This window comes from Canis lupus, chromosome 9 (assembly GCF_048164855.1).
Source record: "Canis lupus baileyi chromosome 9, mCanLup2.hap1, whole genome shotgun sequence".
Lineage (NCBI taxonomy): Eukaryota > Metazoa > Chordata > Mammalia > Carnivora > Canidae > Canis > Canis lupus.
The window spans coordinates 34,289,248-34,302,204 of record NC_132846.1 but is presented as its reverse complement, the minus strand read 5'-3'; the positions used below and the strand labels follow the sequence as shown (position 1 = coordinate 34,302,204).

At 32.3% G+C, this 12,957-nt stretch overlaps 1 protein-coding gene across 2 annotated transcripts in view; it reads left to right on the top strand.

The window, feature by feature from the left end:
- EXOC5 (exocyst complex component 5) overlaps nucleotides 1-10,944 on the top strand; it is a 58,791-nt gene extending 47,847 nt beyond the window's left edge. The window contains exons 15-18 of one of the 2 annotated variants that reach the window (XM_072838695.1): nucleotides 425-511; nucleotides 3,529-3,637; nucleotides 3,836-4,051; nucleotides 4,693-10,944. In XM_072838695.1, coding sequence (XP_072694796.1) covers nucleotides 425-511; nucleotides 3,529-3,637; nucleotides 3,836-4,051; nucleotides 4,693-4,881 — 601 coding nt within the window. In that variant the 3' untranslated portion in view covers nucleotides 4,882-10,944. Of the gene's footprint in view, nucleotides 1-424; nucleotides 512-3,528; nucleotides 3,638-3,786; nucleotides 4,052-4,692 lie in introns of those variants that run through there. The other variant, XM_072838696.1, reaches the window with a different exon arrangement.
- The last annotated feature ends 2,013 nt before the right edge of the window (nucleotides 10,945-12,957 follow it).

Below are 12,957 nucleotides of genomic sequence, written 5' to 3'. Positions count from 1 at the left end.
GTGTAATTTACTATGTATTCTAAAGACTCTGGTGATGTCATATGGGGTTTTTTGTTTGTTTGTTTTTGTTTTACTGTTAATCCAGATATTTAATTAAAAAGGAAACCAAATAATCCCAAAATTTCAAAATCACATATATTTATATTCTTAAGGAATATTGTCTCTGAGATGAAAGTAACAAATCTAAATCTTCCTTTTCCTTCTCATTTAACTGGTTAATTTTTCCTAGTGTGACTATTAGGCATAGTAACACCACATAATTTCCTAGTATTGAATTGGGCATAGTAATTACTTCTTACGTGCTTCTTCATTTGTAAGCAAATTAAAATATGTGTATTTATAAATGTATAACAATACACATGTGCACATGAAAAACTCTTATAAGGCTACTAATGTGATTTTCCCCCCTTTAAACATTGAATAGCTCTTCTCCTAAGTTATCTGAATGCCTTCAGAAGAAAAAAGAAATAATTGAACAAATGGAGATGAAATTGGATACTGGCATTGATAGGCAAGTTATCAGTTTTACCTTTTCTCTTATATTTATGTTTATTTGTTTTTTAAAGATTTTTTTTTAAAGATTTATTTAGGTATTTTAGAAAGAAAGCAGGAGTGGGGGGAAGAGGTCAAAGGAAGATGGAGGAAGAGAGAGAATCTCAGATTCCACATTCAGTGGGGAGCTGGATGCAGGGCTCAATCATGATTCTAAGATCATGACCTGAGCTGAAATCAAAAGTCAGATGCTTAACTGAAGAGCCACCTAGGCACCCCTTTAAAGATTTTATTTTAAAATCCACACCCAGGGGATCCCTAGGTGGCTCAGTGGTTTAGCACCTGCCTTCGACCCAGGGCGTGATCCTGGAGTCCTGGGATCGAGTCCCATGTCAGGCTCCCTGCATGGAGCCTGCTTCTTCCTCTGCCTATGTTTCTGCCTCTGTCTCTCTCTCTCCCTCATAAAATAAATAAATAATTTTTAAAAAATAAAATAAAATAAAAAATAAAAATAAAATCCACACCCAACATGAGGCTCGAACTCACAATTCTTGAGACCAAGAGTTACGTAGTCTACTGACTGAGCCAGCCAAGCACCCCCCCTTCTCTTCTATTTTTTAAATTGTAAAAACACCATTATAAATGCAACATGAAAATGGTTTTCAGTATGTTTAGGTATACTTTTAAACTGGTTTCAATTGAAAACCATTTTTGTAAGCCACCACTTTCTCCTTCACTTCTTTATTTCTCTCTCTCTCTCTCTCTCTCTCTCCAAACTCCTTAAAAATGGTATGTAACATAGAGGATTTTATTTTCATTTAGAATTTTCAGGCCTATATCTGAAATGGTTTAAATAAATACACTAGTTTTTTGTAAGTAAATTTCATTAATTGAATCCAAACTCTGCATTCAAAAAATTTTGTTTACTTTTTCTCTAGTTAATTACCTGTTAATAGCATAGAGCAATGGGTCTTTTATCCTTTCTTGAGATGACATAGTGGGCATATATTGATGATGATGGTGATAGTTACCACTTACCAAGCATTTGCTGTCTGCCAGACACAGTGCAAGGACCTTCACATGTATTATTCTATTAGATAGGAAATGCTATCTTTCTTTTACACATGAGGAAATGGAGGCTTAAAGAAGTTAAGGAATTTGCTCAAGATCATACAGTTAATGGTGGTAGAGTTGGAACTCAAATTCAAAGCCCATGCTACTAGATTTGGGCATATCTTTTTTACTTACTATAATTCTGTTTCTTTCTCTTCTATTTAGGAAAGCATATTTGAGTGCAAGTTAGTTTCAGTGCTGTTATAAGGATAGCCTGGAATCCACTGTATTTAATGAAAATAAATAATTTTTACATTATCAGTAGTATCAAACTTTCAGCTCACCTCCCAAATTATACTCTTAGTAAGATCAAGAAGTACCATACAACATATGATAATGAGGGAAAGAAAAATAAAATTGAAAAATAAAACTAGGAAAAATAAGGATGTTATAAAATTAATTACTGAGATTAATTTACTGAATTATATGCTTAGAATAATCCTAAAACTGGTCTCTCCCTTTTCTTTTTAGTTAGAACCATATGAGATTATATATATATATATATATATATATATATATATATATATATATATATATACATACACACACACACAGAACTTTATTTAATATAATGTTTATGATTATTACGTATATTATAATCATCACTTCAAGAAGTATTTATTTTCCTAATCCAACTGCCTCATATTAACTTAATTTGTTTCTTCTTACTTTGCCTCAGAATACCTGAAAAATTATATTTGGGACATGGGGAGGTTGATTACATTAAGCTTTCAAAGGTATAGGAAAGATGTATTTCCTTGGAGTCTTCTTAACATCTTTCTGTATAAGCCTTAGTCTCAGGCTTTGCACTTGTTGACTAATTGAAGGCACAGTATTCTGTAGTGGTTTCATGAATATGAACCTCTGATTTTTTTACCCATGTACCATGGGGCCAAGAGGTAATCCCTTCTGATATTTTCAGACCAGTATCCATCTATAGGTGTTATGTAAGAACCTCTTTGTCTTTAAAACTCACAGCATCTTCTCTTACTGCTATTGTCTCTCAATCATTTATGTTAGTGTCCTACATTTTTTGAGGATTTGGGCATCTGGCTTACAATTTTCCTTTTAACCTTAAATCGTAAGTTATTTCCCCTACCATGTGTTTGACCCATTCATATTCTTGATCGTCTTCATTTTAGTTGCCTACACTCATATCCTGCAGCCCTCATTATCATTGGTAGCAAAAACCTCAAACTTGAATATCCCACTCATTGCTCATAACCTCCTGTTCTTCCAACTCCATAACCTGCTTTCTGACCTCAGTGGGAATTTTTCCAATCTACTATCATTTCTTTATTCATTATTATACTTAGGTTGCTTGATCCATCTCTTAAATTAGTCCCTTGTAATTACCCTAAAAACTATTTCCATTATCCTTAACTATCTTACAGATCCAAAGTTTTGGACCAGTGCTGTCTTTTATTCCTGTAACTGGGTAGCTGATTGCTGTTGGATAATATCATGTAACTTGAGCATTATCAATACACTGCTATAAACCCATGTTCTCATTTCTCAACTGAGTCTTTAGTACCACTTGTTTAGCCTCCTGCTTGTCCTTAGAATGTGTGACTCTCCTATTCTTACCAGTTCTTCCAAACGTTGGCTATTTGTCTTAAACCCTCTGTTTTCCCCTCATACTAACCATTCTCTATATATGGTTGCTAAGGAAATAAGTTAGTGACAAGTTTCTAAGATCTTTAAGATTATCTTAAAGTATTGGGCAAGAGCAGGAAGCTAATAAAACCAAGAGTTCATTGCTAGCAAGACCTAGAATTTATTTTTTCTAAAATCTGAAGTCTACCAATAGTAAATAGTTTTATGGTGCTCTGAAATGAAATAATTTCAATTTAGTATAAATAATATAAATTAAAGTAAATATAAAATAAGTGGGTCAAATATATGGTGTTCTCAATTCTCCAGGACATTAAATTGTATGATTGGACAGATGAAACATATCTTGGCTGCAGAACAAAAGAAAACAGATTTTAAGCCAGAGGATGAAAACAATGTTTTGATTCAATATACTAATGTAAGTAAAACGATTCAATATGCTAGTAAGAATATCTGCTATGCTTAATACTTTCATTAACATTTTCTTTGGTGTATCTTACTGTGCTCTAAGTTTTTTTTCTTTTATACTTAGAAATTAATGAGACACTATATGTATTTTCTCCTTAGCTAAGCTGATACACATTTCTATGTAATAAGTGTAGAAAACATTTTACAGGCCTGTGTTAAAGTCTGTGCTTATGTAAGAAAGCAAGTGGAAAAGATTAAAAATTCCATGGATGGGAAGAATGTGGATACAGTTTTGATGGAACTTGGAGTACGTTTTCATCGACTTACTTATGAGCATCTTCAACAATACTCCTACAGTTGTATGGGTGGCATGTTAGCAATTTGTGATGTAGCTGAATATAGGAAGTGTGCCAAAGACTTCAAGGTATGTATTCACAAATATAAAATTTGTAAATAGGCTCAAGATCATAAGTCAGGCCATTAAAAACACATGCTGACTTTAATCACTACAGAAAAGTTTACAACTTGTTGATACCATAGTGAGACAGATCTAATATATCCTAACTGAAAAAGCCTTGTTCTAATCATATTTTCTGTCTTAACACATTTTTGCTGTGTACTTTATTTTAGATGAGGACATATTTCAGTTCCACAGTCCAAATGACATTGTTCACTTTCATAGCTAATGCTGTCTATATCACACATAAGGAAAATATTTTTTCGCATACATGTCTCTGAAACCAGTTTACCTTAAGGTTTAAATTATCTAAGAAGAGTACTAAATTAATGGTAACTAATTCTAATCCACAAAAATATAAATGATTGTTACTATTGAAGAAAATTGACCTGTATCTTTTCAAAAAAATTATACCAAGTTTATATACTCTCTGAAATATTTGAGTTTTAACACTTTCAGGAGCTTTTATAATTTTTAGTATTGAAGTTTACTACATTAGTCAGTCCTAAGAGTATATAAATGAGAAGAATTTATAAACTAATTGTAAAACTAGAAATTGTTTTATTTCAATGTTTTTTTTTTTTTTTTCTTCTCTTATTTCAATTCAGATTCCACTGGTATTACAGCTTTTTGATACTCTGCATGCACTTTGCAATCTTCTGGTAGTTGCTCCAGATAATTTAAAGCAAGTCTGCTCAGGAGAACAACTTGCTAATCTGGACAAGAACATTCTTCACTCCTTCGTACAACTTCGTGCTGACTATAGATCTGCCCGTCTTGCTCGACATTTCAGCTGAGGTTGAATTTATAAGGGAAACATGTTGTACTTCAGCAGGCCTTTGGTTGATAGAAAGCACAGGAGATTTCTTATGACAAAGCCAACATTTTATGGAAAAATGACTGTTTGGATAAACAGCAGCCATACTTACCCTTGAGATTTCATTTGAAATTTGAACACTACCAGCCATATTTTGCTTTTTCACCTGAAGTTGAATTTTAATTCCATTCTTGAACATATAAATTTCAAATTCTAAATTTTAAATTCTGTGAAACTACATGTCACTGTTTTCATCCTGGAAAATGTTGGTGTCAGAAGACAAATGAGATGTTATCAGTGTTCCAGTTGACATTCTTTTACATATGCTATTGGGAAATTTCACCATCCTATTTTGCATTAATGGTAAAATACAGCAAAACTGCATTTATTATTTACCAATTTTTAATGACCTTTTCAGCACTTGGTAATTGTTAGTCAAGTTACTTTAGGTTTTCCTAGAGAACTTTTGCCTCTTTCAAAAGGTTAACAATTGAGCATAATTTCTGTAGTTGGTTAATTAGATTTTTTTTCCTGAGGTACAGTAGTAATATTCCAAGAAAAATGTTATAAACTAAACTAAAATGATGAGATGTTTTATGTAGATAATAGGAATGGATCAGAATACATCTGCTTTCTGGGTAAAAAAAAAGTTTACTATTTCTTATTTCGTAAACAGATTTTAAGCCAATGCTAGCAAGAAGTTAATAAGTCTACCTTATTTTATATTTCACTTAAGATAAGGTGGAGGACTTTAAAGGACCATATTTATTCATTATTTTAATATTACAAGGGAAGTAAAGTGAGGTATAGTCTAAATGGTAAATATAAGAAATATTGACAGTGTTTAGCAACAATGCAGTCTTTTAAGATTTCTTTCTTAATGCTAAACTGGAATAAGATAGGATGGCTAACCATAGGTAGTCTATTTTAAGGGGAATCAGGAATTGATAGTGTTATATATTCTAAGTCTAGAGATGAGCTTTGTAAAAACTGGTTGCTTTTCAAATCTATAGTTTCTGTCATCTTTTTCAAGGCGTTTCTGAAGCAGTTCTTACTGATTGGAGTTAATTGAATTGGCTTAATATGGTGACATAATAAATCACTTATAAAATTTTAAACATCAAGTGGAAATTTAGAAAGGCTATTACTCTACAATTTCTATAAACTTGGTCTGCAAGAATTCATTCTTATCTGTATAGTGTTTCAGCTTCCTTTGTGTTGTTCATAATCTTCTAGGAACAGATAAACTTTAATGTTCAGCTCATTCTTGGCATTTTTTTTCCTTTAATGTATGCTGCTTTGCCTAATTTTGGCAAACTACTTTTCTTTTAAGACTATATTTCTGAATGGTCATCGATTTTTACCAAAACTTCCAGGTCCAGTGCTAGCTACTGTTCAAGTTACTATTGACTGAATTTTCTTCATTTTCTGTTTAGCCCAGTGTTATCAAGGTCAGGAAGAGAAATGAAGTATGCCAACTTTTATCAAAGCATTTTAGGAAATCATGGCAGCTTTAGAAGGCTGTCTGGTTTTCTATTCCTTAGCCAAGGGAGAGCCAGAGCAGATTTTGGATACTAGAGAAAGTCATATGCTTGTACTATTGCCATTTTAGAAAGCTCTGATGTGAATTCAAATTATACCTCTGTTACTTAAAGCCAACAATTTTAAAGCAGTAGTTTTACTGGCCATTTGAACTCTTTGTACAGTGTCAATTTGTAAAAAAAAAAAACAAAAAACAAAAACAAAAAACAAAAAAAAAAATAAAACATGAGAACATTTTAAGACTTCAAATCAGAGAAGTGCTTCAAATTATTTTGTTTGGATTAATTTTTAAAATGTAAAGCATATACATGTTGCTTAGATATTTTGTTAATTATTATTTCCATGCTTGAGTTTTGTGCAATATTTTCCATTATGTCCATGACCAGGCAGTGACAAAGAAAACTCATAAGTGAATACTTAGAAGTGTTAACATTAATGCTTAATAAACAAATTCCCTGCAATTGTTTTTTTATTTCACTCCATTTTTACATCTTTAGGATATCTGTACTTAATTTTATAAATTATTTCTATTTAAGTTTTCAAGATGTTCCTTATTTTTATAGCATAGGTCTTCTCACTTTTTTTAGCAGAAAAATACTTTGTAACTAAGATTTGAAATTTAACCTAAGCTGATTATCTTTCTCTAAGAAACTTTTTGTTGTATAAACCCTTATGCATTCCTTGCATTCTTTGTATTCCAGTTTTTAAAGCATTTTTTATATTTGTGGCCACTATAAAATTTTTCCCACAATATATGACCCAAAAGAGATCAATAAGTAAGATGTTTTTCACGTGCACATGGTAAAATTTTAAGCAGCAATAATGGAACTTTGTATATTAATAACGTTAGCCTATGTTTGAATAAGGAGAATCATTAGTATTCTGCAGTTCTGCATGAGCTAACAGGCAATATTTAGGTAATGTTTTGAAGTTGAAAATATGCTCCAAAACACTGCAGGTTATTTTTCTCTGCAACTTGAGTATATTATATTTGCCTAAAATGGTACAGAAAGTGAAATACACAACACAAATTTCAGAAGGAAGTCTAGCATCTATAAGTTATGACAGAGTAGATGAATAGTCCTTATGAAGAATTATTAGCTCTTGGATGGATCTTTAGATAGTAGATATCTGACTATTTCAAGACAAGTATTAGCCTCATTTTGAGCATCACCATGGTTGCAAGTCCCTGGCACTTTCCCCCTTTTTAAAAAAAGCTGCTAAGTATGTTAACTTATGATATATTTAAATGATTTTCTTTCCTCTTTCACTTTAAATATTTCACTATCTGACTATCAGCCTTATAGTGAAATAATTTAATTATCAAATTGTTTCAAAGTAGAGAATTTACTGCTTCCTTAAAATGCCTTTTTTAAATCTATGATGGAGAATATTTACAAGTATCCAGATAAAGAAATTTTGGTTCTGAAGAGCCACAAAACCTTTTGAGTGGTCGTGTTTATAAGGGTAGTGCCCAAGGCATGCTTGAACAGCTAAGCAAGTTTCATCAGTGCATAATTTGTCATTGACTAAAAAGCTTATATCTGGGAATTTATTTTTTTTTTAAAATACAGAAGTAGGCTGCATATTACCCATATATATTTATTACTCATTGACTTAGAAATGTGAGATGTTTCCTAGAAGTGAACTGAATTCTCCTGATTTCTGTTGGACAATTTGACATAGAAAGCACTTTATGCTTTTATCCCAATTAGTTTAATTATATTCAATTTCTGTAGTACTTCCCTCTGCTTGAGAAATTCAGTCCTGAAATACATTGTATACTTTGGAGAAAAAAAACAGTCCATGTTGTTAGAGTAAATAATCCTACATAAAGTAAAAACAGCAATTTTTAACTTGTAATGCATAATAAAAACAGAGCTACATTTATCTCCTCAAGTCCCATGCACTGTGCTGACCATTTGTATACATGATCTTATTAGATTCCAAAGCAGTCTTGGAAGTTGGGTACTATTATCTCAATTTGACAGATGAAACATCTAAGCCACAAAAACGTTAAGTAGACCTACTCAGGGTCTATAGCTAATAAAAGGCTCAGATTGAAACCTAAGCCTTTCTCACTCATTCTTTATGTTCCATACACTCTTCTTGTTTAACATTTAAATAGGTCCTTTATTTTGATAGGCTCACTAATTTTGCTTAATCTAATTCTCTTCTCATCCAATGTCTGGTTCTCACTATAATGTTTAGGCTATGAAGTTGATACACAGGGTCAGTATCTAATTTACTGTTGGATTTTTTTAATGTCTCCAATGTGTGATCATACTTTTTAAATTTAGTTTTTAAAATTTTATAAGTGGTCATGAAATTTTAATTTAATATTAAGTTTGTATTCAATAGAAATCTTTCTATTAAAAAGTTCTCTTTAGTGAGTATTATTTTACATAATTATAGTACTATGTCTGCTTAATAATCTTTACAGAAGAAAGAGTCCAGGTATTTTGTATGATATTTTATAACAGGAATAAATGACAACTGTACCTTGGAAAATAGGAGGAAATCAGTATTTCTACCTTCAAAAACAGACTATTTTAATGTCATAAGTTTGTCAATTGTGTTAACTATTCAATGCAGTTGGTAGTTTTTAAATGAATGCTAGAGTGAAAATACAGGGAAAAGGTACTCAGTGAATAGCAATGGGTAGTCATCTTCATGTAATCAAAAATAACATGTTTAATCTTTTAAGAATTGCCTTAACTCCTAACTTTTATTCTTAACAAGGATCAATCCTCTCTCTTTCCAAATTTAGGGGAGAAACATGACACATTAGATTGTAAGAATTTTAATTGGTGATTTGGAGCAGTTAGGCTGATAACTCTGGGCTTAACAAGTTTGGTATTTTTAAACTCAGCCCTGTATACTTTAACACTGTTATTTGGGTGGTAACAGTAAACTTCAGTTCTTGTGATAAGTAGGACCTCTAGGGGGAGGGAAAAGTAATTAACCATACTTGTTCATTTTCTAAGTGTTTTAGATGGTTGCAGTCTGCCTCACCATACAAAGCCAATTTAAATATGAATATATCACATCATACTCCAAACAGCAAACAACCTCAGAGGAAAGTCATTTATTCAGAAGGCATAGATTTGTGCTAGACAGCAGTGATGCATTACAAATATATAATTATTTGCACTAATATTTGAGCAGGTGGAATGGATTAGAACATGGTCAACATTATGCTGCTGATAACATGTATTTTTCTATATTAATATGTACTGTGCAACATGTATTAAAATTGTCAATAATTCATTTTAGCCAAGATACTAATATTTATATTACTATGTTGAAGAAACAGTATCCAACTGAGCCACTTTTAATTTAAAAGTCTGAAACTGGAATTAAGTTTACTTTGAAAAACCACTTAAATTACTTTATAATCACGGGAAGGTCAGTAAAACATAGAATTATCAGTGACTGGTGACTTAATAGAAAGAAGTGTGGAGAGTTAAGAATAGGGCTAGGATTCTGCAATGAGTAAATTAAGTTTCATTTATTTATAGCTCCGATTTTATTTTCACAATTAGCAATCTTAAATGAAGGAAAATGTCTTATCCCTTCCAGTGTATCTTTATACTAATACTCTAAGTCTGAAGATTGGATGGAACCAACTCCAAGGAATTAATCTCCAATGGTGGACTTTCAGATTTTCTAGATTAAACTTTTAAGAGGTAGAAAGCCTTCTTGATGCCCCTGTAATCTTAAATAGGCAGATGCCTTTAAGTGAGACCATCCCTTTTTACCTATCATTTTAATTTTTTATACTGTGGGTAAATTTAGTTCCTTTGAACTCTGGTATTTTGTTGTGGCAATTCTCTCAAATCTGCAGCTTTTTGCTATAGAGAATATTGTCTAAACAGAACCTGGACAGTGCTGACCTTAAAGAGACCTGTGAAACTACCTCTAAGTATATTTTTTTGCAAATACTTTGTGCTATTTAGAGGATTCACTTGAAATTCTGTGAAAATACTTTATAAGGAGTAATACTAAGTGCCTCTATATTAGGATGCTCCAGTAAAATGTACTTTCATTTTTTGCCACAAGGGGGGAGGCTATTTTTATAGTAATACCTGCATTTTTGTTTGATTTTAAAAATAGAACTCAGTTTCTCTCTACTGAACAGCATCTTTGAACATATCACTATCGTAACCAGTAGGAAGAATGTGTGATTGTGTGTGTATGTGAGTTTAAAGAAGATTCTGAAAGTCATATGAAGAATTTCTGGACCAATTAATGGCATAAAACTAAGGTAGTTTTGAAGAACCTGTATGTGCACAGTGGACACAGGAATTGGACAAAGTTCATCCTAATTAAAATTATGTTTTTGGAGTTCTAGCTCGAATTACTTTATCAGCTCTTTAAGAATAATCTATTGATTAGTTTTCTGCATTCTGCTTTTTAAGGAAAAAATTTTGAAACCATCTCAAACTTACAGAAAGGTTGTAAATACTGTACAAATAAAATTTTTCCGCTTTGAGAGTAAGTTGCTGTCATGATGCCCTATTACCCTCCAGTACTTTTGTATTTCCAAAAAGAAAGAATTTTCCCATATAACCATAATACAACCACCAAAATTAGAAATTAACACATATTACTCCCTTAGACCTATCCAATTTTCATTCATTGTCCCAATAATGTTGTATAAAGATACAGTTCAAAATCACATGTTTCCTTAGGTTGCAATATCTCTTGTTTCTTCCACTGTGGAACAGTTCATCAGTCTTTGCTTGACTTCTGCTACCCTCGACTTTTGTAAGTGGATAGCCTGGTTGTTTTATAAACTGTCCTTAAATTTGGATTTACCTGTTTCCTTATGATTAGATTCTAACTGTGCTTCTTTAGTAGGGATATTAACAGATGCAGTTCTGTGTTCTCATTGCATTCTGTTAGTGCACAATTTCATTTTGCCCCATTTCTGATGATGTCCATTTTGATCATTTGCTTACCATCAGGCTTCTCCACTGTAAAGTTACTGTTTTTTTCTTTGTGAGTATTTTTTGGGGGGAAGTAGTTGAAGCCATTATATATCCTGTTAATCAAATTTTCTATTTATTGATATCAGTATGAATTAATGATTTGCTAGTCATGGATTATAATCTGTTACTAATTTTGAATTATAATCTGTTATTTATTGAATCTCTCAAATTGTGCCACATTAGCCAGCACAAACCCCTTCACATTGGCTCCTTTGCCCTCTTGATACGTTGTCATCGTTTTTTTTAAAGTACTTCCTTTTAGGCACACAGGATTCCGAAACTCACCTTGTCTTGCCTTGCCTCGCCCCAGCCCCAGAATCAGTGATTTCTCTACCATTTAGTAGGAATTGGTATTTAAAAGTCATCATTTGTGCGTGAGATGTGCTTATCATGACCAAGATGTCACTGTCTCTACTCCCTCTCAGTAGACAGTGCTAAGGGGTTTTATGTGTGTATTTACACACACACACACACACACACACATTTTAAAAATTTATACACACACTCCCTCTCCCATGTGACGCCCTTTTCACTCCACTTGAGCTCCAACACCCCCTGTACTAGGTTTCTCTCCTCTCCTACTCTGGAGGGTTTCTTCACCCCATTCAACCACCAAAGCTTTGTCTTTAGGACAAAGGGAGGATGAAATGGTCATTACAGAAAACATGTAAGGATTCCAAATAAAAATTACTCAATTTCATCACTCAATTATATTTTGGTGTGTTTTCTTTTACTGTAGTGAGCAAATTAGTAAAGTCAAAATTGAGAAGGTTAAAGTGTGCCCAAACACAGCACTTTCATTTTGAAAGAATCAAATTTGAAGTGCATGTCATATGTTTCTCTATATCTTTTTCCAGCTATGAGTAGTTGCTAATTAATGATAAAAGTATATCAGAGAAACTGTGTAAATGCAAACTTGATGATTGAATACCAATAGGGTATTTTTACTAATAAAGTTCAGACGAAAAATGATTATACAGTTGTCATTTTGTAGGCCGAAAATAAAAGTATATTTAAGATTGACTTTATATGAGAAAAGGGTCAATATCTAAGATGAATTTAATACATGTTATAATGAACTTAATGTGAAATAGTCTGTGCATGGACAAACTACTCAACTCAATTTCCTTGTTAGGTCTCTATAATTACTAAAATTCTGTAATTCTAAATGCAAAAAGATGCAGGCATTCTATTAAGAGTGCCTTATTGTGATGTCAGAAATAGATTAGCTCAAGAAGTCACCTCTGAGCCCAAGTGAGAATATGTGAGATCCAACTCCTCCCCTAATGTTACCAGCATGCAGTGACCATATACCATTGTGATTAAGAGCTAAGGCTCCTGGTCAGACAATGGTAGATGTGCATCTTGGCTTTGTCACTTACTAATTCTGTGACCTTGTGCAAATATTGTAAAGTGGGAAGAGGTATTTGTGATTGTTTTTCATTCTCACCAATTTCTATGAGCTTTTGAAAGGATTTCCAATCCTCTGGAGGATCACCTCATTTGTTCATTCTTCATTT